We start from the raw sequence: 21,702 nt of genomic DNA on the forward strand, positions 1-21,702 counted from the left end.
TTCCACAATGCGAGAATAGGGTACATCTTGCTATCATGGAATCCCCCTCAGAATGGCGATTCTTCACTCGGTTCCTGTAGGTTACACCTGACTTGGCTGCATGGCTCAAGGCTCCGTCGGAAGTCGCAGCCCGTCTCCCGCATTTCTTCCATGGTCTTCTCATACCTCATTGCACGATAGCCGGGCACGATAAATATAATGCAATAACGGACTGTTCCGACTCAGGATAGATCATTGATGTAGGGCGCGGCGCTGTTTTCGCATAGAGTGGGACAGCGAGACACAAGGGACCTTAACGCCACAGCCATGTTTCTTTAGCGCACAGGCAACAACCTCGTTACTAGTAACTCACTAGTGACTTAGTTGCCTTAGTCGCCGAGGTCTGCCTAACGGGACGGCTGCCTAGACCTTCTGATTAGTGACTCACTCTATATAATACAATATGTATCCCTCCCTCACTCCGTCAGACATCAAGCAAACAATACAACGGGGCCAATATGGGTTCGAAGCCTAGTTCACCCATCAAACTGCCAGGATTCAACCTTCCCTTGAACTGGCAGCCCAAGGTAAATACCTGTCATCCCCGCCACATGGTGCCCGGCGCAGAACATAACACTTCGTTCGTCATAGGAAACGGAGCTTTTCCCCAACGCATTAGACTATGGAGATATCAACGATGGCTACGTTGGGTAAGACTCCCCGAATTGCTACGTATCAGCCAGCAAAATGGGCGCAACTAACCCCGTACTCTGCAGCCATCTAAGCACTCAGCGTGAAATAACCATGATGCAGGTCATGAATACGATCTCGGAGAAGCCCGAATGGTGGCGTAAGGTATGACCACTTCTCACGATTCATTGAGACTTGCCATTCGACTGATGCAGAAAAGGTATTCGACGAAGGCATCACGTCAAGATGGCGGACGGAGGTGCTGGCATCCGGTCAAGACGTGACTCCCCAAATGATGGACTATATCATCATAGAACTCCAATGGAAAGCTCGAAACCTTCAGAAAGAAGGACTGCTTTCGATATTCGATGTCGGGGTCGTCCGCTCCGACACAGCGGTTTCGAAGGAGCTCCAAAAGGCCTTGCAGCAAGCCGTTGCTCCCCTCGAGAACATACCCGCCCATGAAAAGGATTACCACCCCGGCTCAGACCAGAAAGTTGTCGACCTCGTTCACCCTTCGCTCTTTCCACTGGTTTACGGGCACACGCGCATTCTACCCGATCGTTCGATTACGTCGGACAACAGTCTCGGCAGTATTGGTCAAGGAGTGGTCGTGCCCGTTCCGTCGGAGGAAGAGGCCAGGCCATCCGCCGAGGCAAACACTCCGTACAGAAGATGGCAGGTGGAGCAAATGCGCGCGTTCAGCCGACAATTTCAATGGCTGCCCTGCGATGTGGAATTGGGCACAGAAAGTGGCTGTCGCATTGTCTCGTACATCAACAACCTGCACCCGACAGAGCATGAGCCCCTCTACCGCGTGGTGGAGCAGATCATTGATGCGGCCATTCCGCTCTGGGAACACAGCTTGACGCAGGTTCGGGAGGAAGGAAACGAGCGCATTCCCTACCACGGGGTGTCTTATCTGCTACACCCTGACCCAGAACCGAAGCCCGAGGAAGATGAGGACTCGGACAGTGAGGAATTTTCAGAGCGCTATAATGCGTGGGAAAAGGCTCGTCCCATTGCTCTTCCGGAGCCAGGCCGCTTCAGACCCCCCGAGCCCTCCTGGAAAGGATGGGTGCACTTGCGACAGTCTTTCCACGAGACCGGACTGCAAGTGATCGTAAAACTGGCTAAAATTGAACTCACTCCGGAGCGGCCAGATTATGAGGGAGGAACATGGCATCTCGAGGGACAGCTAGTAAGCATTCCAATTTTTGGGAGTCATGAGGATCTTTTGAATCCACTAACATATATTCGGACTAGAATGAACGCATCTGTGCGACAGCCATCTACTATTACGACAGCCATAACATCACTGAAAGCACGCTGTCCTTCCGTCAACGGGCTGGGTCTCTGTACGATGTGGATTACGACCAAGATCGACATGAATTCATCCACACAGTCTATGGTTTTGGTCCCGACGTGAGCGGAAATGGGGAATCCCAGATCACCCAGCACCTTGGCAGCGTGGTCTGTCGCGAAGGGCGACTACTTACGTTTCCCAATATAGTGCAGCATCGGGTGTCACCCTTTGGCCTGGCAGACCGCTCGCGACCGGGCCATCGCAAGATCCTGGCGCTGTTCTTGGTGGACCCGCATCGGCGCATCATCTCCACCGCAAATGTACCACCGCAGCAAGAGACCTGGGCCCGCGAGAGACGGGATGCGATTCAGCAGGTGCTTGCGCCGAAATTACCGGCTGAACTACAGCAGATGGTGTCTGATAACATCCCCGCGCTTGCCATGACCCTGGAGGAAGCCCGGGAATACCGGGTGGCGCTGATGGACGAGAGACGAGCCAAACAAGGGCCGCAAAATGACGGGTTTGAAAAAGGCGACTTTTCACTTTGTGAGCATTGAGTCGATAATAGCCAGCCACTCTATATGGTGGTCTTTTCCACCTCGAATTCAAAGGAGCGTTAGCCTCCGCGCTGTAAATAAGTGTATCTGATACAGGCACCGGAGTGGCTAAGGTGCCAAGCTCTTCACTTCGGTTGTAACGGCCATTTGCACAAATTCATCTACTTTTGGTTTTAGTTGTTACCATTTACACCCTCTTGTCTCTCAATCGTCCACCCGCCCCTGTCTGTATACCCATTATTGTGCCACCCGCACCCTCGTCACCGGCCCCTTGTATGCCTTCCGAGCATAGAGGGCATAATATACCAAAGCGAACACCACAACGGCGCCAAAGATGACAATAGCCCAATTGAACTCAGAAGGTGCGGTGTCGTTAGTCAGGGGGAAGAAGGTAAAGACGAAGACAACAATCAGCACCAAGAGGGACACCGTATCAACGAACGGAGTGAACCGACCCATGCTCCAACAGGCCGGTGGAAGAGGCTGCTTGCGCCACCGTCGCAGCCGCACGCAACTGATGGATATGAGGTAGGATGAAAGCAGGGCCGCCGTTCCCAGTGACATGATGGCGTTGAAGGCCACGGAGGATCCGATGTTAATCAAGGACAGAAGGGAAACAATCAGCAAGCTGACGCAGAGAGCGTTCAGTGGAACGGTGAATGTCTTGTTGACCTAATCTATCGGTTAGTCCGATATTATCCCGCCAGGAATGGTGAAGCACCAGGGAACGCCACCTGAGAAAAGAAGCTAGAAAATGGAACGCCCTTGTCACGAGCGAATGAGTAGATCTGTCGCGAAGTAGTGGCTACGTTGCTGATCGTGGCGCAGAACTGCATGATCATGATCACCACCGTCATCCCCGTTGCCGCGGGCACTGAGCCAGTCGAGTTTAGGAACACCTGAATGAAGGCAAAGCCGGTCGTGGAAGCCATGACCTTGTCGATGTCCCCCACACAAAAGGCAAATGTAACGATCATGACGAACCCGGTGGCGCCATTCAAGATAAGCGTCCAAACCATGCCTAGGGGTAGCACGCGTGATGCATCGCGGATTTCCTCGGCTTTTTATATGGTTAGTCTGTCATCAAGGGAAACTTGTCCCGTCAGGAGGGTCATACACATATGTACCGCCGAGTCAGGGCCTGCCTACAAATTAGCGTTGCTTCAAGGCGTAGTATGAATTTTTTATTTAGGCATCTGCGACGTACCGATCAAAGCATAGATTGGTCCAACCACCCCGACCAAGCAAGACAGGCCATTGCTCCCCCATCCGCCACGGTCGACAATAGATCCAAAGACGTCTGATGGTGGAACCGACGGAGACAGCACCCACAGTGGAATCAATATGCCAAAGAAGCCAAAGCAGTGGACAATCAAAATGATCCCCTCGATTAGCGGCAGCTTCTGTGCCAACAGCGTGTTGAAGAGCAGTGCAGCGAACGCCACTGCAATCACCAACAACGTGACATGCCACGGCTTATATTCGTAGGAATCTGGGCAGTTGATTGCTAAGAGGCCAACTAGCATGTTTGCTACGGTGTAGCTACAGCCAGCAATGCCCGTATGCCATCCGAGCACGCATACCCAGCCAGTGATATAACTCAACAGGCACTGGCAACTGGGCGGGGCGAACTCGGACACCCAGTGGTATTGTCCGCCGGAGGTTGGGGCCCTATTTATCCAAAGTCAACAGCCGCTTTCTAGGAACAGCTACCATCATTAAAGCCCCAGAATAAAAAGAAAAGAAAGAGGAGCTCGGTGTTCGAGGGTTATCACACATGGATGCCATCTCCGCCATGGAGAGAATTACGAAACTGAATCCGCAGAGGACACCGAGGTAGGTGTAGATCATTCCACCTCTTCCTCCATCTGTCAAGCCGTATGAGGCACCGCTATTCAATCGTTAGTACCTTTGTTAGGATTGCTTTGTTCGTACGGCATTGACTTACAATAACACTGCCTCCCAGGTGCACATCAGCACGGCGCTGAAACCCAGCACCGAGAGGAATCGAAAATTGCGCTGTGCCAGTCAGCTAGGAAGCCGAAATTGGAGCCACTTCTCAAGTTTTCACTCACGTTCAACTCCTGGTCGCGTCCCACACGCCACATATCGCGGCCATCTTGAGTGGTTCCGCCCTTGGTGGAGGGCAAAAGCCCTCCTCCGGCGCAGTGGTGTAGGCGACCGACTTGCTCCCTTTCTCCAGCCACATCCTAAGATTTGGCTTTGCTTGACATGTATTGCTCGATAAGATCGAACAAAATTTCGGCTGCCAAAAAGATGAAGGGGGGATCGGAGGGTTAATCAATACGTGGGACAGATGCAGCGTCACGGTCCTCTCTGCCGTGGCTCGCAGGATTAGCAGCAGTTAGCAGCATTAGTCCCCAAGCTAGAGATGGCACCGCCGAAGCACTTGCCAGGGACCCCGGTTAGACTGTAGCCCGCCGTTACATCGTCCAACTGACAGGTTATTATCCTCTCAGACAATGGAGCGTGATCCCTGTCAGTTGGTCTTGCCCCCATCCCAGCCTTACCAAAGGAGGGCTGGTCACCGCCAGTCAGCACCGTAGCCATCCTTCCCTAAACCCTGGCCACGTCAGGCCTAATATACAGTAGTCGTAACACTATGAACCGGGATCGGATGGAAAATTGTCGTCTGGCTTTCATTTCCGACCGACAGCCAGGCGGAAAATTTGGGTGTGGTCGCTTCTGGGCCTGTTTCACCCTCTTGTCCTCCCCAGTCGACATCCCGACCAGGGTACCTGTTGATCCTAGGAATCACTTCCCTGTCCTCTGAGCCGCCTGAGGTGAGTAAGAATCTATTATAAAGTAAGTCCTGGCAGGTTGACAGCCTCAACAATGCCTCTGTCCATCGTCCCGAATCCCCTCAAGCCTCACCCCTTCGACACATGGCGGCGCCTTACGGGATCAGCCCGACGGACCGCAGCGGGGTGATCGTCATCGCCACAACGCTGTTCATGTCTTGGATGGTGCTGGTGTCCTTGTTCCGGGTCTATATGCGGGTTGCCATGAACGGACCGGCTGGATGGGATGATGTTGTAGTCTGGATCGGTGGAGTAAGTGACCCTGAGCTCATTGCCGCTTGCTACTCGTGAATTGATCGATTCCAATGAGACAGGCCATAGGAATTGGGAATGTGGGCGCCATTATGAAGGGTGTATCGCAGGGTCTGGGACGAATCAATCCGACCAACGAAGAGGGTGCCATGAAGGCAAATTCTACCTTCCCATTAGGATGCGTCATTTGCCTTGGTTACTGACTCAGGATGGTTATCATGACAGGCTTTGTATGCAGCCGATCTCCTGTTTCTTGCTAGTCATGGCGCCTCCAAAGTATCTGTCTGCCTCCTTCTTCGGCGCCTTGGCCGAGAAGGCGCCTATATACGACTCTGCACTGTGGGCCTCGCGGTACTCGTCCTCTGGTTCTTCGCTTCCCTTCTTGCAGTAGGACTTCAATGTGAACCTTCTCAGCCATGGAATCTTACGCAATGCCACTCTTTCGTCAGTTGCCTTTGCCATATTTGGATGATGACCAGAATACATGCTAAGAGAGCCAGATTACGGGATGGCGTGCCATGACAGCGTTCGATGTGATCACAGAGGCTTTTCTGGTGGGCCTGAGTATTCGATTGGTGTGGGGAGTGCAGATGCGTCGCACTCAAAAGGCCGGGGTGATAGGGGCCTTTGGCACTCGAATTTTGTACGTACACTCATTGCCTGTTGTCGCCGCGTATATGGCCAGGCCACATTAGCTGACCGTTGGCAAGGATTGTCGCCCTTATCATTGTGCGCCAATGTTACCTCAACCGGGTTGGGTTAAACAATATCCTGCTGGGCATGTCGAATGTGGTGGTCGCCACCGAAGTGCTCCTGCACAGCAGTCTCATGGCGGCGACAGTGCCCTGCCTCAAGCCGTTTGTGATTGCCTTCAACACGGGCTGGGGTCAGGGTGGCCAGAAAGATGGCTCTTATCTGCGGTCGGAAACCAGCGAAGGCCCTCCATCCAAGGCCCGATCGCGTCCATATCCGGCAGACGATGAGATTACCATGATCCCGACCGGGGGTGCGAGGGGGTGCGAGGAGAATCTGGAGGAGGCGAGCGGGGGGTTGGTGATCCACCAGACGCGCGAGTGGAGTCTACGAACCGAGTATATTGAGATGCAGCCGCTCAAGGGCCCAGAACCATTGTAAGAGAGCGATGGTGGTAATAGAACTACTCGGGTTAGCTAGATACATGAAGAATCCCACACTTTGCTAGCAACTACGCGGCATCACCACCAACGGGATCCCGCAGCATGGACATGGCGCCAATCGGAGTCACCCCCGATACACTGACATCGCGAAACCCAAAGCGCTGGTAGATCCGGGCCCCTTCCTGACTGGAATCCACCCAGATGGGGATCCCGTCCTGATCGGCACGGTCACATCCCCACTGGATGAGCACTGATGCCGCTCCCTGCCGGCGATAATCCGGGTGGGTGATCAGGGCATCCAGATCTGGAGTGTCATCATTAGCGGGCGCATCACCACAGGCACTAGGATGATAGAGAATAGAAGCAAAAAGACAGAATATTGAGGAAAGGTGCATACAATAGTGCGGACGCGAGCCCATGATGGTCCGTCGCGCCTGGTCCAGCCCCCCGAAGAACGTGTCGCAAAAGACCTGGTCGAAATCGACATGGCGCGGGGGAAAGTGGTGACCTGGAGAGGTGGTGTTGAAGTCCCATTTCACGAATGCTACGAGGGGAGAGGTCGACCCGGTACTATCCGTGACAACTTTAAGATAGTGTTGATCAGGAGATTGCAGACTGGCACGGTGGTAGTCCTCTAGCCAGGTGCGCCCCCCCAGGGTATCGGGATACAGCCGCCGATTGATGGGATCACCAAAGTTGTCGTACCACAACTCGACCATAGAGGAGATGTCATCCTCTATCACGGGGAGGAGATGGAACATGATGATGATAGAATTAGTAGTGCTACTACCAGTTGCTTGCTCGGTTCGGAGTCGGGAATGTGAAGGATTGGAAATGGTGAAGTTAATTGAACTACTACCGGGCTGCTACTTGTAAGCGTGACCCCAGGGGAATATACATTTACTAGTACTGTTACTGCTAGTAGGGGAACTAACAGACCCCGTCTTTGCCGGCGTGGGGGAGTCAGCGCAGGCTGAATGATGGACGACTAAAGATATGAGGATAAACTAAAACCGACGCCACTTCTTAGTAGCACTACTGGTAGAGACACTGCTACACAACAATTGCTGGTTCCCTCAGTTCATGTTTAGTACTTGAATGTACGCACCGTCGAGTGACGTCCTCTAAACATTGGCAGGGTCACCATTGTGTGAAAGCATCATCTGGAGTCCAATAATTACTGGTCGCAGAGAAAAAGAATATATATATCCATATGTAACAGTGTGTGATTCACAAGGAAAGCGTCGGGAGATATGGTCAAGGGATGGTGGATGGAGATGGATGTGACCTTCTCGGAGAATAGTCGGGAGAGAAATGAGGAGGCGGTGGATGGATGCCTGATTCCAGGCTGCCACACGTTATGCCTGAGGCATGAAGCCAATATACATCATGTGACCCAAGCAATTAAACAAACAAGACAAACTATAACGTGACCGAGCATTATCACTAACTTCCAAGCTAATCCCTTTTGAGGCTTCTTGGCGTCGAGTAATTTCCACTGGGACTCAAGAATAATAAACCCTCTCTTGGGGCAGTTCTTGCGATGTCTCACTGTCAGACTGCCGGTACCACTTTTCTCCCTCTACCAAGCAAGCCTTGAATAATATAGGTCAGGGCCGTTCATGGGACCCTGACCTCCACCCCCCTTCGGAAGCCAGCCGGATTGCTTCTAAGACATCCTGAAGTGGACCACTATCCTGTTTCTCACCATTCCTATGCTCCGCCAAGCAGACCTCGTTTTTCACCGGAGTTCCCGGGTCCGCCCTGAACCCAAGGTCTGCTTGGGAACTTGGGAAGAGATTTCCAGATTGTCCTCTCAACGGCTTCTGGACAAACAAGCTTTGTTGCTGCCTTTCCGTTCCTGATATGTTCCGGCCATTCTCGACCCAAGAAGATAAAATTGGAGATGTTGGTTCCGCGAGTCCGGCGATATCTGGGCAGCAGTAGCGCTACTTTAACATCGTAAAATATAAGCCACCACACCCACTGACAGGTTAATCTCCGGTAGAAGAAACCAAGACCTGCCTGCCAAGCCACATAGATTGGGTTCTCATCCATTTCAGGTCCTGTCCCCGGGTCCCTCGTCTCATTCCAGAACATGGTTGAGGGGACCAAACGGCGACGGTCTGACTGCCCGCTCCACCATCATGTATTCCAGCTTGTATATATACCTGGAAACGTTCCCTCTCCAATGCCATCCAGAAGAAGACATCACCTTCCTTTCTTTCTCTAACACGCCTGTCACTCTTTCCAGGCTGTCATTCTTTGATAACACCCAAGACCTTCATTCTTTCGGATTTTTCTATTTGTCTTCCTCCATATCTTCTATACTTTGACAGTCCAACATGCATTACAAGCTGCTTTTCGCTGCTGCCGCGGCATCCCTGGCCAGCGCTGTCAGTGCCGCTGGCGTTGTAGGCGCCGCCGAGGGTTTTGCTCATGGCGTCACTGGCGGTGGCAGCGCTTCCCCCGTCTATCCCACGACTACTGATGAGCTGGTCTCTTACCTGGGAGATAATGAGCCTCGTGTGATTATCCTGGACAGAACGTAGGTCGATCCGTTGATTTGTGATACAGGGGTAGACAATTGTCTAATATGTTGATCTTTCAGCTTCGACTTTACCGGCACCGAGGGTACCGAGACTACCACCGGATGTGCCCCCTGGGGAACTGCTTCCCAATGCCAGGTGGCGATCAACCTGCACAGCTGGTGCGACAACTACCAGGCCAGCGCCCCCAAGGTATCCGTGACTTGGTATGTTGCCCCCGTTCGATTGATGCCCAGGCTCTCACCATGCTAATTGCCGTACAGTGACAAGGCCGGTATCCTCCCCATCAAGGTCAACTCCAACAAGAGTATTGTTGGACAGGGCACCAAGGGTGTCATCAAGGGCAAGGGTCTCCGCGTGGTCAGCGGTGCCAAGAACGTCATCATCCAGTGAGTGCGGACCATCGGTCGTGGGCTGTGCATTCACCCTTGCTAATAATGGTCAGGAACATTGCTGTCACCGACATCAACCCCAAGTATGTCTGGGGCGGTGATGCCATCACTGTCGATGACTCTGATCTGGTCTGGATCGACCATGTGACAACTGCTCGCATTGGTCGCCAGCACATCGTCCTGGGCACCAGCGCCGACAACCGCGTTACCATCTCCTACTCCCTCATCGATGGTCGTTCCGACTACTCTGCCACCTGCAACGGTCACCACTACTGGGGCGTGTACCTGGACGGCAGCAACGACATGGTGACCCTCAAGGGCAACTACTTCTACAACCTGAGCGGCCGCATGCCTAAGGTCCAGGGTAACACTCTGCTGCACGCCGTATGTAGTCTTTACCCCCTGTACCATCTGCACATTGCTGACTACTATGCCGACAGGTGAACAACCTCTTCCACAACTTCGATGGCCACGCCTTCGAGATCGGCACTGGTGGCTACGTCCTGGCCGAGGGTAATGTCTTCCAGGACGTCAACACTGTGGTAGAGACCCCCATCAGCGGCCAGCTCTTCAGCTCCCCGGACGCCAACACCAACCAGCAGTGTGCCTCCGTCTTCGGCCGCTCCTGCCAGCTCAACGCCTTCGGTAACTCCGGCTCCATGTCCGGATCTGACACTAGCATCATCAGCAAGTTCGCTGGCAAGACCATTGCGACGGCTCACCCCCCGGGTAACATTGCCCAGTGGACCATGAAGAATGCTGGCCAGGGAAAATAAGCATGGACGGAGATACATTCTCATATGCAGAAATGGCATAATATGTATTTCAGGTTTAGTATCAGAAATACTGCCCCGGCCTGGGATGTAGTGGACTAGAGTGCACAACAAATGAGTGCCACAATGTATAAGACCTTTATTACCATATGAATCGCTCCCGCCGTCTAAATATATACACGTATCATGGATACCCAAATAGGAATCTAGAAGAGTTATCTTGCAGCCAGAGCCATTCTCGGCAGCATTGACGTACCTCTCTCTTGACCGGAGAGTGAAGGACACCTATCGCATCTGTCACCGATTTGGGGATGACATGAATGATTCGACCAGGCAGAACAGGTCTGCCATTAATAACATGCTTTCCTTGTCGCTGTCATCATCTATTTCCAGTCCCAGACGATATATTCTGGCAGCAAGGGTATATACTGATGCGGTTTCTAAGACTGGGGTTGACTTGGCAGTGTGGTCGGCCGAACCCAGTGATGACATGTACTGAACCCCTGACCGGTAAATTAGTGGCCGGACCTACATGAAAGCAATAACACAGGTCACTCCGGCATGAGTGTCTGGTCTAACGCATGGCAGAATTAGTTATGGGCTTTAGAATGGATGAATCGTCTAGCTGCCCTTTCGCCGAAGCACTGCTCCACAGACGGACAGACAACCAATCACCGACCGAGCACACCGAGGTTTATTGGTCACCAACAACATGCTTCCATGATGTGCTAAGTACCCATGGTGTGCTAAGTGCTAGTAGTAAGAAATACCTCCGAATGCTCATTTTGTAGTCGGCCTAGAACGGGGAAGATGTCCATAAATTGAATAATCGCCGATTTTGCGATTCTTAGAAGATATTTACACTGACACCCGAAATCAGTCACCTAGGTCTCCCATTAGGTCGATAGCTTTCGTTGGAAATTCCTCCAGCGTAATACATGCCAGAGTGATTTTCCTCTCCAGTCTCGCTTGCAAAAGTACCATATCATTCTCTATTCTTGCCATGAAGGCTGAGACAGACGAGTCTGCGTCTCCTTCGACAATCGTTGAAAATACGATGCGGCACGGATATCCCGAAGGCGGACTCGAAGCCTGGTTGGTGGTGCTTGGAGCATGGTGTGCGATGATCCCTTCCATGGGCTTGCTTAATTGCCTGGGTATTCTCCATGCATGGACGAGTAAGCACCAACTCCAGGACTATTCCGAGTCCAGCATTGGCTGGATATTTGGCGCGTACAGCTTCTTCTTGTATGCTGCTGGGGCGCAAACCGGTTCGTAAAGTTTCCAATCACCTTGGATTTTTGTGGCTGCTGATAAATAGCAGGACCAATATTGAATACCTATGGACCCAACTATGTTATTATTCCAGGGTCAATCGGCATGGTTATAGCACTGATTGGCTTTAGTTTCAGCCAAGGTTGGAAGCACATGTTATCCGTACAGCAGTGGTACAGATAATGCTGACTTGTTGCGATAGAATTCTACCAGATATTCCTCTCATTCAGTGTCCTTGGTGGCCTATCTGCATGTGCCCTCTTTATTCCAGCCGTTTCCTGCATTGGGCACTGGTTCAACGTGCGACGCGGATATGCGACCGGCATCGCCTGCACTGCCGGGGGTATAGGAGGAGTCATATTCCCCGTTATTGTCCTTTTTGCAGCACCCAGAATTGGTTTCCCCTGGGCAATGCGTATCATTGCACTTATCAGTGCTGTTCTTTTACTGATATCATGTCTGACGCTGAAAACACGGGTCCTGAATGAGAAAAGCGTTGGCGCATCCGTCGACTTTCGCGCCCTGCAAGAGAAGAAATATGCCGCAACCACAATAGCGATCTTCCTAGTGGAATTCGCCGTCTTCATACCGATTACCTACATCTCATCCTACGGGGTTCATATTGGCATGGATGACACCCTCGCATACGCGCTAAGTATCTTTCTCAATTTAGGTGCTGTCCCAGGACGGTTCCTCCCGGGCTTAGTAGCAGATCGGCTCGGAAGGTTCAACGTGATGGTAGGAACGTCGATCATCTGTGCGGCGCTTACCCTGGCATTGTGGCTTGCATCAGGGGCGAATATGCCCGCAGTAATTTGCTATGCGGTATTGTTCGGCTTTTGGAGCGGTGCTGCTATCAGTCTCACCCCCGTGTGCATTTCGCAAGTCTGTAAGACGGAGGATCTAGGGAAGAGGAGCGGGACGACATTTACGATAGTCAGTGTGGGTACATTGACGGGCATCCCGATCGCGGGTGCTATCCAGCAACAGAACCAGGGGGAATATTGGGGCATGATTGTCTTCGGAGGCGTGTTGTATGCGGCCTCCGCGGTCGCTTTTGCTGTTGCCAGGGGCATTTGTGCGGGCTGGAAAGTGAAAGCCAAGTTCTAAAGCCTGCGATAGACCAGTGGGACACATACGTGCTACCGGAAACACCAAACGATGTACTATCTCTTGTCGGGTAGGGGTGCGTCTGGGTCCACCAATAATATAATTAGATAAAGAATAATAAAAGTAAGTTACATTGTCATTCTAATGGTTATTCTCGCGTCAATTATCGAGAGCAGTGACCACCACAGTTGTTGTGCTTAGGAGCAGTCTAAGAGGGGAACCCTCGGCGAAGTCAACATTGAGGCCAAGAATGCTTCTCTAGGAAATGAAATCGGCGAAATGCAGGCACCCCATCGCCGCACTCTTCCAAGAAGGATGCAACCATCTCGGCTGTCGGCCACTCAATTAGCCAGGTGGCTTGCTCGAAAAGGTTTTCGATTCAGTGCATGAGGGAGCAGAACCGGAAGATAAGGTGCTTGATGCCTGAACGGCAAATGCCGTGGATATAACCCCTCGGTCTTATATTTGGCACATATAAAGCATTCCTGGTCCCTCCTGCTGTTTGTGACCCTCACCGGGCAATAAATTGTATATTACCTCCACATCATGGATTGGAGACAGAAAGTGACTGGCCTCAAAGCCAGACTATCTTGTCGTTCCACACCTGCTGTGGACAGGGTGGACGAATCACGCAAGAGAGACGCGCAGCAAAGTACACCATCCACTGCCACACCGACGACCAAGTGAGCACCCGAAGTCTCCGATGTTAGAAACCCTTTGCTGACTTCAATCATGCAGTAATGAGACAGTCACGCCTCCGACATATAGTGAGAGCTGCGAAGCTTTCATACCATCCTACTCTCATTTCTACAATGGTACTCGATTCACCGCCACACATAGCCGATAACCCTTACAATTGCCACACAAGAGCTAACGCGGAATAGGGGATCAATGCTTTGGATCTTGTTGTAGGGGGAATGGATACCGCTGGTAATGGTAAACTTGAATTTCATGCGAGATTTCTTGATATACTTACCGACCGGTTTGATGATTTCCTTTCGCTGATCGACGATTGAGGGAGGGGGTAGGGTATTGAAGTACCATATTGCGAGATTTCGGTGGTATTTAACGTTCTATTGGCCCACTGGAGTATAACTAACAATTAATGAGAGGAGCATACGATTGAAATAACAGCATCAACGGCGTGAAGCTGTCGTAATGGTAGTGGGAGTAGTAGTAGGAATAATAGTGGCGGTGGTAATGTGCGCCTTCCGGCGACACTCGGGCCAAACCCATTCGGCGGTGTCATTTGGGCGGGTAACGAATCAGACAAGGCATTCGGCGAACTTGTCGGCCAACTCGTTCTTGGCCGCTGGCGAATTGACTTCGGCGGATTAGTTAAGTAGCCCTTTAAACCCCAGCGGCGATTATCCACGTTGCTGATCTTCTACAAAGTACTGCTCCAAGAAAACGTCATTTTCAATCCGCAAACCATCGGCTCACCGACTGTCGCATGGCGTCAAATTCCCCGAATCCAACAACTCCCCATCAATTCCACACTCGCTCGCCACCTCCTACCATTCGCCCCTATAGATCAAAACGACACCCCCCATGTGACGGATGCCGACGGAGAAAAGTACGCTGCGAAGCCGATCACCATGGCAGCTGTCAGCGCTGTTTAGCTGCGGGTCAGTATTGTTCCTTTACTCGCCTTCGCCCTCGCCCTCGGCCTCACTCTCGTCAGGGCACTGTGCCGCCGAAACCACCTTCACCAGAAACCCGACCGGTCGCAACAAACAACTTGCAAGCCACCGAGGATCTGGTGGTGGACCAAGAAGATCCCCCAGTTGCGCATCAAGCAGTTGATATCCCTTTCTTCGAGCTAGACACGGTGAGAATCTCTGCAGATCCAGGCGGCACACGCCCGCACACGCCTTCTGCCTTCAAAGAAAGACACACGCATCAGACCATCCAGACACTTGATGGTTTGGCTGGTGTATCCTACCAGGTCAATGGCGCGTCAGCCGAATCTGACACATGGCTTCTCAGACACTGCAAATTCAACGACAGAGGCTTCCTCTCCTTCCACCAAGTGCACTTCCGGAACGCAGGGGGCGTTCCGTTTGACGAGAAAATTCCCTGCCATTTTTTGGTCTCGTCGGATCAGCTCTATGAGTCTTCCAAGGCTCAGCTGCTACCGCCAGACCCACTGAATACACATGAGCAATTAAACCACATTGTACCCCCCGAATGTGGCCAGAGATTGGTAGTGCTGTAAGCTGACAAAAATACCGCCGTTGATGCGCTCTGTGGCTGACATGATATGCCGTTCTCTCCAGCTTCATGAAGTTTATTTTTCCGACGCTGCCGATCATTTCGCGGTCACATTTTGGGCTTGCAGCAGCAGGTACGGTGCCCGACCAGGATATCCTTCAAAGGACACCCTTGTGTCTTTTGGCTGCAATCTACGCATCAGCACAACCATTCGCCAAGTTTGATAACTATCTCTGCTTGATCGATGCGTACGCTCCTCCCCCGACTGATCTGCTCTGGCGCATGGTTCTTGACCTTCTGCTACGGGACATCCACACTGCCCGTCTTTCGACCCTTCAAGCAGGAATTCTCTACCTTCACCGACCGATCAGCGCCACCGAAAGTGCTGTGGCTGATAGTGCCTTCACCTGGTCCTTGGTGGGCATGCTTGTCGGCGTTGCCATGTCGCTTGGGCTTCAGTTGGATTGCCGGCTCATGGGACTTCCATTATGGGAAAAGAGGATTCGTCGTCGCCTCTGGTGGGCCATCTACGCCGAAGATAAGTGGCGTTGCTTGCTTATTGGGCGTCCGTCTTACATAGGAAGCGACGATTGGGACGCCACAGATCTGAGCGATGATGATTTCGTGATGTCCGAGAGTCTGCGCCTGGCCCTGCAGGAACCTCCGTCCTCATCACACTCTTCACACGACGTTCTCACTGCTCAACCATTCCAGCAACTCATTCAGTTGTCGCGCATCGCTGATGAATTACAACGCTCCCTTTTGTAGGTCTCCCAATCACGATTGTAATGTAAGGGAGACACTACTGCCACACCAGCTAGGCTTCCTCCACACCAGCCTTCACTGATGCCACACCCTCCGCCTACCTAAGAAGGCAAGACCCGCTCCCTTTAGGGTATAGCCTCTTTGGTATTTCTTACCGCCGTCCCGTTTCGGTAGTTTACTTGCCTGAGCTGCTGGAATTCTGCCCCAAATATAATTTTCTAAGGTGGAAGGCAGTATGGTTCTGTCTGTAATAGAAACCAAGCATCAGCTTAAATGGATGGGAGCTTACCTTATAAGGTAGGCGGAGGGTGTGGCATCAGTGAAGGCTGGTGTGGAGGAGGCCTAGCTGGTGTGGCAGTAGCGTCTCCCTAATGTTTAATCATGCCATACTGACCAACCCCTGGCCCCATAGCACACTAAAGGCGTCGCAGCGATTATCGCCGGATTTTCATGCAACGCTGGAAATTGCCCGTCCCCTTCTACAGAAGCTCAAGGAGTGGTACGCGCACTCCCCAGTATCGGTACGTCAGCCCGATCATCAGCCCACTACTCTGGACAGCATATACTGCCAGTCAAACTGCCTCCGGTTTGCCTGCATCCTCCTAGAAGTATTTGTGTTCCGCGCCCTCCTGCGGCCAATGGTTCGCTCTGCCGCGCCGCCTCCGTTGCTCGAGGAGAACTTCGAGACAACGGAATTTACGAACCAATTCAACGACCTCCTGGCTCAGTTGTTCGACGCCGAAGAGATCGAGCCGTCCATGGCCATTGACATGTCCGATGAGAATGGCATGGGAAATGCGGTGCTCCGCGCAGCCGATAATTGCGCGGCGAAAGTAATTCGTCTGGTGATGCGTATGACTACCAGTGACTTGTCGAGCTTCTGGTATAGATGTATGTCTCGTCCCTTTTGGGTAACGTCTGTGGAAACTCACTCACTAGGCCGCCGATATACTGACCGAGCTAGGGTCTCGTGTCGGATTTGCAACCGTCTCTAATTTCCTACTGCTACTGCTTGTACAAGCGCCCACAAAAGACTACGCTCTCCGTGCCAAAAGCCTTGTGGACCTTTGGCGTCAAACCTTACGGAACCAGAGCACAGGGTGTCCGGCCATGAATCTTGGGTTAGTCAGATTAGATGGCTCTCTTTGGCCTGGTCTGGCGAGAAACTATTATCTCCCAAAGCAAGTGAAAGAAGTCCTAGACGAATAGGAAGCAGTTCTGCGGAGGATGATGCGTGTCTTGCAGATAGATTGAGGGGGCTAACTTACGAGATCAGGCCTCAGAAAGCGCCCCCAGTGCGTCTATTGACTTTCACGATAACCGGAAGATAAAGGATGATATAATGTGCTCAACTTGGTAAAAAGATCATGAACCCGCACCTGGTCGGTGACTGATTACGTCCCTAAGTACCAAAGCTAAAGGAAAGCGAATGTGAGCTGAAGCAAATGACCCCGGCGTCATTAGACACCATATCTCGTGTCGACTAAGTACTTAGCTCAGCTAGCAAACAAATATAAAGTACGATTCCGGATCAACCCCTCACAGACCTCAGTGTGCTGGCCATGATTATGGTTGCTTTATACCATAAAATATCCTATAGCCAGGCCGATGTCATATTTGGACCGCTCATGTACACATTAATCTGCATGGCTTGGAGCGCATCGTTGTAGTATTGTAGCACCTCAAGGGCCTCCCCCGTTGCCTCAGTGGGAGCAAGAAGCCCTTTGACACCCCGTGCTTTCACCTCGTTCAACCACACATTTTGGGCCTCCTGCGAGGAAGTCATGGCGTCCGGGATGGATCATGCCGCTAGTTACAACAAAGCCCAACTCTTCATCAATGACTAAACCGACACGCGCATTCTCATCCGTTGGATGATCTGAAGACCAGCTGCAACTGAGCGGGGTGGTGGTTTCATTGTTGTATGTTCCCGTATCGATGACCTTCCAGCCAATTTCGGTAAACTGGCAGTTGTCGTCGACACTCACGGACATATTACTTGAAGTAGCAAACAAGGCCTCACTCAGAGCTGTCAATGCTGCCCGACTCGCCTTCGTCCGATTATCTGGCGGTGACATCAAGGCCTCATAATTGCTGGGAAGCTCGGCTGCTGAGAAGGAGAAGCCGTGGTCCCCGCGGTAGCGATTGATGAATAGTTCCAACTCGGTGATCTCCTGGTTGACGACCTTGACTCGGCCCCTGAGGATGGACCTTTCCGTGTCGCTGCCTTCGCTGACGTCCAGGGCAAAATAAGCCGACCCTTGTGTGGTATCGATTGCGAGCAAACTGGGTGGCCCTGCTTCCGTGACAGTTCGCCAGGCGGTCATCATCCCGAGCGCTGCGGGGTGCGAGTTTTCCGTAGCCTAATATATTGCAGCCATCGGCAAGGTGTATGGGTTGTGCACTACCATGGAAGCCAGAACCTGATCGACGATAATTGCCATGCACGCTCGGTCACAGTCACCCTTCAATGAATTCGAAGCGTGGTGGTCAATCGACGAGGCGGCAAGCATCGGGGACGCTCCCACTGCGAAGACGAGGCCTGCCACTGTAGATAGGAATAACGACTTCATGGTTGCTCTGATCATAATTCTTAAGTAGTTACTAGCCGAGATAAGTAGGCTAGAAAAGAGACGGCTACTGCTACACTGAAACGCTGACGGAATTGCTGTGCCAAGCTGTCAAATAAATAGCTCAATATATTGATGAAAACCCGGCAACGATTAACTCACAAAGCAACCAGGATAGTCTGACGAAGAGTCCAGAAGATCATAAACCGCCAATGCCCACATTCCGATGTTCCCCACATTGTCCACAGATGAACGCTTTTCGGAATGCTCTCAGGTGTATCGCCTTGGTAGTAACCATACTGTGCTTGCAGAATACTACTAGTTGCTTGGCTACGTAAGTGCCTCATCCGATGTGGAGGCACGGAAAGCGGACCCGACCCCAGACTTTCCGTGCGGAGGAAAGGGTACACCAAGCTTCGAAAGATAGTGAGATTGGCATGATTACGCTGCAAACTATGAGTAGAGTAATTTTGTTGCAGAATATTGAACAGGAGGATATATTAAAGTCCATGCCTACACGTTTCGTATACTTTTCCCTAATTGATGATCCTCCTGGTCTAAGCTTCTTCAAGTTGGGCAGCAACGGTTGGTGGGTCTAATAACTAGTGTCCTTCATATGGTGTTATAGACAGTGTTCGTTGGGTCGTAGAATGTTTTATTGTAGAAAAACCCTTTTGCCACACTTATAATAGCCGTTTATCTTTGATGGTCGCCGAGTAACGAAGTTCACTAAATCATAACCAAGAAGAACGTAATTTTTTGATCGTCTTCAGGGCTTCTTCATATCCCTGCTGAAGGATGTATTAAGCAGTGAGATACTCTGAAAAAATAACCTTTCCGAGCCATCTCGTAGTAGTATCAAACCCCCCCACTCTTCAATAGGGGTAGACCAATAGCGGGTTTTAATTAGATGAAGTCAGAGTGCCCACGAGAGCTCAGGGTAGGATCGATGAGGTATGGCTCAATTAAACCCATCTCGCCCAAGGTTTGATATGCTTATAACATCTGTTTCAGACCCAGAGCAGCCTCTGCTGGAACACTGCATCCTATCCATAATGTACTACTACTACTTCATCGCACCACCCATACCACGTCTACATTATGGTAATTACTCTCCTGGCCCTGGAAATCTTCTTCCCCGTTATGAGATACTATGATTCCGTTATTATGACGATGCTAACGACGCTGAGACGCCCAGACCTTTTCCATCCAATTCGAATCCGCAGGGGTCTACCACGTCGGCACGCCCACTGAGCAGATGCTTGTCTCATTCGAAGGACTTCTCGCCTTTCACGCGGGCATCGTCGGTCTCCTCGAGTATGGGCACGGATGGCGAGTCATAAAGGCAGTCATTCGACGGTTTCTAGCACGGCTTCGCTGGCAAGCTATGGACAGTCCGTACTCAATATATATTGATAGTTCCGGCCCAGTATATTACGTTATCACCAACGGAGAGGATGCAATCCGTATTACAGGACAGGAGCTGGGCTCGTCACTGTTCGGACAGGAGATCAAGAAGCAGTGGGATCGGGGAATGGTGAAACCGGGATGTTTAGGAGCCACATATCTGATCCTGAGGGCCTTTGTGTGCGGGGTGTGGAATAATTTGGCATATTATAAGGGGTGGAAGAAGGTTGCAGCCTTGTAAGTAGCAAGCTGCGCCTCAAATGATAGATAGGATTGATATTGAAGTTAGGGAAGCGCTTCAATAACTGCTATCTTTTGATTTTTCAAAGGGGCGTTGCTGTGCTACATGGTAACTTTGTATAGATTTTCGCAGAAAGCACGGACTGTTGGTCCAATATGACACCTTTTCACCGGTAAGAAGTTTCAAGAGCATCCTGAGCAATGAGCTCGATAATGATACTTCATTAGCCACCATGTCAATGCTAGCATCTAGAATGTTCCCACTTGGGTTAAGCACAAATCAAAAACAGGTTGGGGCCTGGGCTTTGTGCACTAGAAAGGAGAACGGCAATGCCTAACGGGTTGATTGGGTAGGAATTAGAGACACGGCAAGTGGGGATGCGGCCGGGTGGGTACTTGGGAAAGATTTCCGGCGTTTCCCTGTCAGGGGCCGAAGCAAAAGAACCAAAACATGGCGTGCATCCTGGCCAAAGAAAATCTGTTGTTGATTGTGTACTAAGTCTGTCGTCTGAGGTCGGAGATGACTGCTAGAGTAATTACTGCTACTGTCCAGCGTAGCCTGAGCCTGATCGCTGACCTGGCCGGAGCCCGAGGTGAAATACTCGCACGCCACATTTCAGATTGGAATGATTAATTTTTCCGACCAAAAGGAATCGTTATTCGCCTCGACCTCCTCCATGACCATTGGACTTACTCGGAAGGCATGCGACCTCATGCGGGAACCTCGTCGTCCTGCTCTGAACGAGGTGGACCAGAAAAAGACGCTCAGATGACCGCCCGAGTTGTCGTCATTACCTTAAACACGTAACTAATCAATATCGGTCTCAATTCGAAATCTGTTTGTTTGACCTATTGCTCTCTGTTCCCCGGTCGCAAGTTATCCTGCGAATATCTTCCGGGGCGTTGACATGTGTGCTGGTAAAGACCTACCGTGCACAGTATGGATGAATGGATGATTTCATTTACGCTGACCACTCGCCTTGGGCGATATGTAGCATACAGAAACTATACATCAATGTGCGTACATGTGTCCTATACCACTTCTTAAACGAACATGGAGCCTCGTGGGTGCCGGCCGTGGCCTCGTAGCCGTTCGTGGTGTTAGGCTGCCCGTATGGCGCGGTTGTAATGAATTTGCGAATGGAACGGACAACGAGTGTTCGATTTTGGCTGCATCTCTGCTAAGAAGCGCGAGAATGCAGGCAATGCTGAAGTCAAGAATTTGGTCAGTGTAGGAACAGCAGAATAGGTGGATACCCGGAGAAGGGAGATACTATATATCCGCCAGGATTAGTCATGTAATTAACCCACCTGTGTTCTGACTCTGGGGTGGCTACAGGTCGCGTGACCCTACGGGAAGGGTCGCGTGATCCTTACCCTTTACACATGATCAAAACAAGCATTAGTCATCAATAACAAGTCGCATGATCTTTATAATTACTGTATCTTCCTGCTGAATTTCAACTTTTCTTTTAATTCATAATTTACAGTCTAACGGCAAGTAATTACTAAGTACTTACTAAGTACTCGAATATTATGGATTTCGAAGAGCTTCTATATATGAATTCTGATGGAGGATTTGATATACAAGAACTAGAGGTATTTAAGTACTTAATAACTACTTATCTAGAACTTGAAAACTAATTAAATTTATATAGGATAATG

At 51.2% G+C, this 21,702-nt stretch overlaps 9 protein-coding genes across 9 annotated transcripts; 6 read left to right on the top strand and 3 right to left on the bottom strand.

Annotated features, from left to right (window-relative positions):
• Positions 1–497: 497 nt before the first annotated feature.
• BO87DRAFT_313731 (DUF4246 domain-containing protein) lies at positions 498–2,532 on the top strand (the record flags this gene model as incomplete). The annotated part of the gene is made up of 5 exons (XM_025619628.1): positions 498–566; positions 631–689; positions 756–834; positions 863–1,870; positions 1,936–2,532. The coding sequence occupies 5 exons, from the start codon at positions 498–500 to the stop codon at positions 2,530–2,532; spliced, it is 1,812 nt and encodes a 603-aa protein (XP_025477536.1).
• Positions 2,533–2,769: 237 nt separating this feature from the next.
• On the bottom strand, positions 2,770–4,741 carry BO87DRAFT_399127 (amino acid transporter; the record flags this gene model as incomplete). The annotated part of the gene is made up of 8 exons (XM_025625411.1): positions 2,770–3,204; positions 3,267–3,592; positions 3,650–3,673; positions 3,740–4,203; positions 4,310–4,423; positions 4,481–4,551; positions 4,608–4,667; positions 4,715–4,741. 8 exons carry the CDS (start codon positions 4,739–4,741, stop codon positions 2,770–2,772), a joined length of 1,521 nt encoding a protein of 506 aa, XP_025477537.1.
• A 530-nt stretch (positions 4,742–5,271) lies between these two features.
• Positions 5,272–6,775, top strand: BO87DRAFT_118132 (uncharacterized protein). The gene is made up of 5 exons (XM_025617928.1): positions 5,272–5,606; positions 5,669–5,761; positions 5,832–6,050; positions 6,107–6,249; positions 6,317–6,775. Exons 1-5 carry the CDS (start codon positions 5,439–5,441, stop codon positions 6,738–6,740), a joined length of 1,047 nt encoding a protein of 348 aa, XP_025477538.1. The 5' UTR covers positions 5,272–5,438; the 3' UTR covers positions 6,741–6,775.
• Positions 6,757–7,578, bottom strand: BO87DRAFT_378692 (GNAT family N-acetyltransferase). The gene is made up of 2 exons (XM_025623855.1): positions 7,140–7,578; positions 6,757–7,046 (listed from the first exon to the last, which is right to left on the bottom strand). Exons 1-2 carry the CDS (start codon positions 7,501–7,503, stop codon positions 6,811–6,813), a joined length of 600 nt encoding a protein of 199 aa, XP_025477539.1. The 5' UTR covers positions 7,504–7,578; the 3' UTR covers positions 6,757–6,810.
• Positions 7,579–9,087: 1,509 nt separating this feature from the next.
• On the top strand, positions 9,088–10,459 carry BO87DRAFT_428304 (polysaccharide lyase family 1 protein; the record flags this gene model as incomplete). Its single annotated transcript, XM_025627445.1, has 5 exons — positions 9,088–9,290; positions 9,354–9,497; positions 9,555–9,680; positions 9,737–10,067; positions 10,124–10,459. 5 exons carry the CDS (start codon positions 9,088–9,090, stop codon positions 10,457–10,459), a joined length of 1,140 nt encoding a protein of 379 aa, XP_025477540.1.
• Positions 10,460–11,459: 1,000 nt separating this feature from the next.
• BO87DRAFT_399131 (monocarboxylate transporter) lies at positions 11,460–12,841 on the top strand (the record flags this gene model as incomplete). The annotated part of the gene is made up of 2 exons (XM_025625412.1): positions 11,460–11,727; positions 11,934–12,841. 2 exons carry the CDS (start codon positions 11,460–11,462, stop codon positions 12,839–12,841), a joined length of 1,176 nt encoding a protein of 391 aa, XP_025477541.1.
• Positions 12,842–13,387: 546 nt separating this feature from the next.
• On the top strand, positions 13,388–17,270 carry BO87DRAFT_339743 (Zn(II)2Cys6 transcription factor; the record flags this gene model as incomplete). Its single annotated transcript, XM_025620637.1, has 5 exons — positions 13,388–13,524; positions 14,249–15,055; positions 15,121–15,819; positions 16,233–16,711; positions 16,785–17,270. 5 exons carry the CDS (start codon positions 13,388–13,390, stop codon positions 17,027–17,029), a joined length of 2,367 nt encoding a protein of 788 aa, XP_025477542.1. The 3' UTR covers positions 17,030–17,270.
• Positions 17,271–17,414: 144 nt separating this feature from the next.
• On the bottom strand, positions 17,415–18,393 carry BO87DRAFT_399133 (uncharacterized protein; the record flags this gene model as incomplete). Its single annotated transcript, XM_025625413.1, has 3 exons — positions 17,415–17,591; positions 17,638–18,183; positions 18,226–18,393. The coding sequence occupies 3 exons, from the start codon at positions 18,391–18,393 to the stop codon at positions 17,415–17,417; spliced, it is 891 nt and encodes a 296-aa protein (XP_025477543.1).
• A 1,052-nt stretch (positions 18,394–19,445) lies between these two features.
• On the top strand, positions 19,446–20,038 carry BO87DRAFT_313694 (uncharacterized protein; the record flags this gene model as incomplete). The annotated part of the gene is made up of 3 exons (XM_025619626.1): positions 19,446–19,494; positions 19,581–19,707; positions 19,810–20,038. 3 exons carry the CDS (start codon positions 19,446–19,448, stop codon positions 20,036–20,038), a joined length of 405 nt encoding a protein of 134 aa, XP_025477544.1.
• Positions 20,039–21,702: the final 1,664 nt, after the last annotated feature.

Source organism: Aspergillus neoniger (assembly GCF_003184625.1).
Source record: "Aspergillus neoniger CBS 115656 unplaced genomic scaffold BO87scaffold_26, whole genome shotgun sequence".
Lineage (NCBI taxonomy): Eukaryota > Fungi > Ascomycota > Eurotiomycetes > Eurotiales > Aspergillaceae > Aspergillus > Aspergillus neoniger.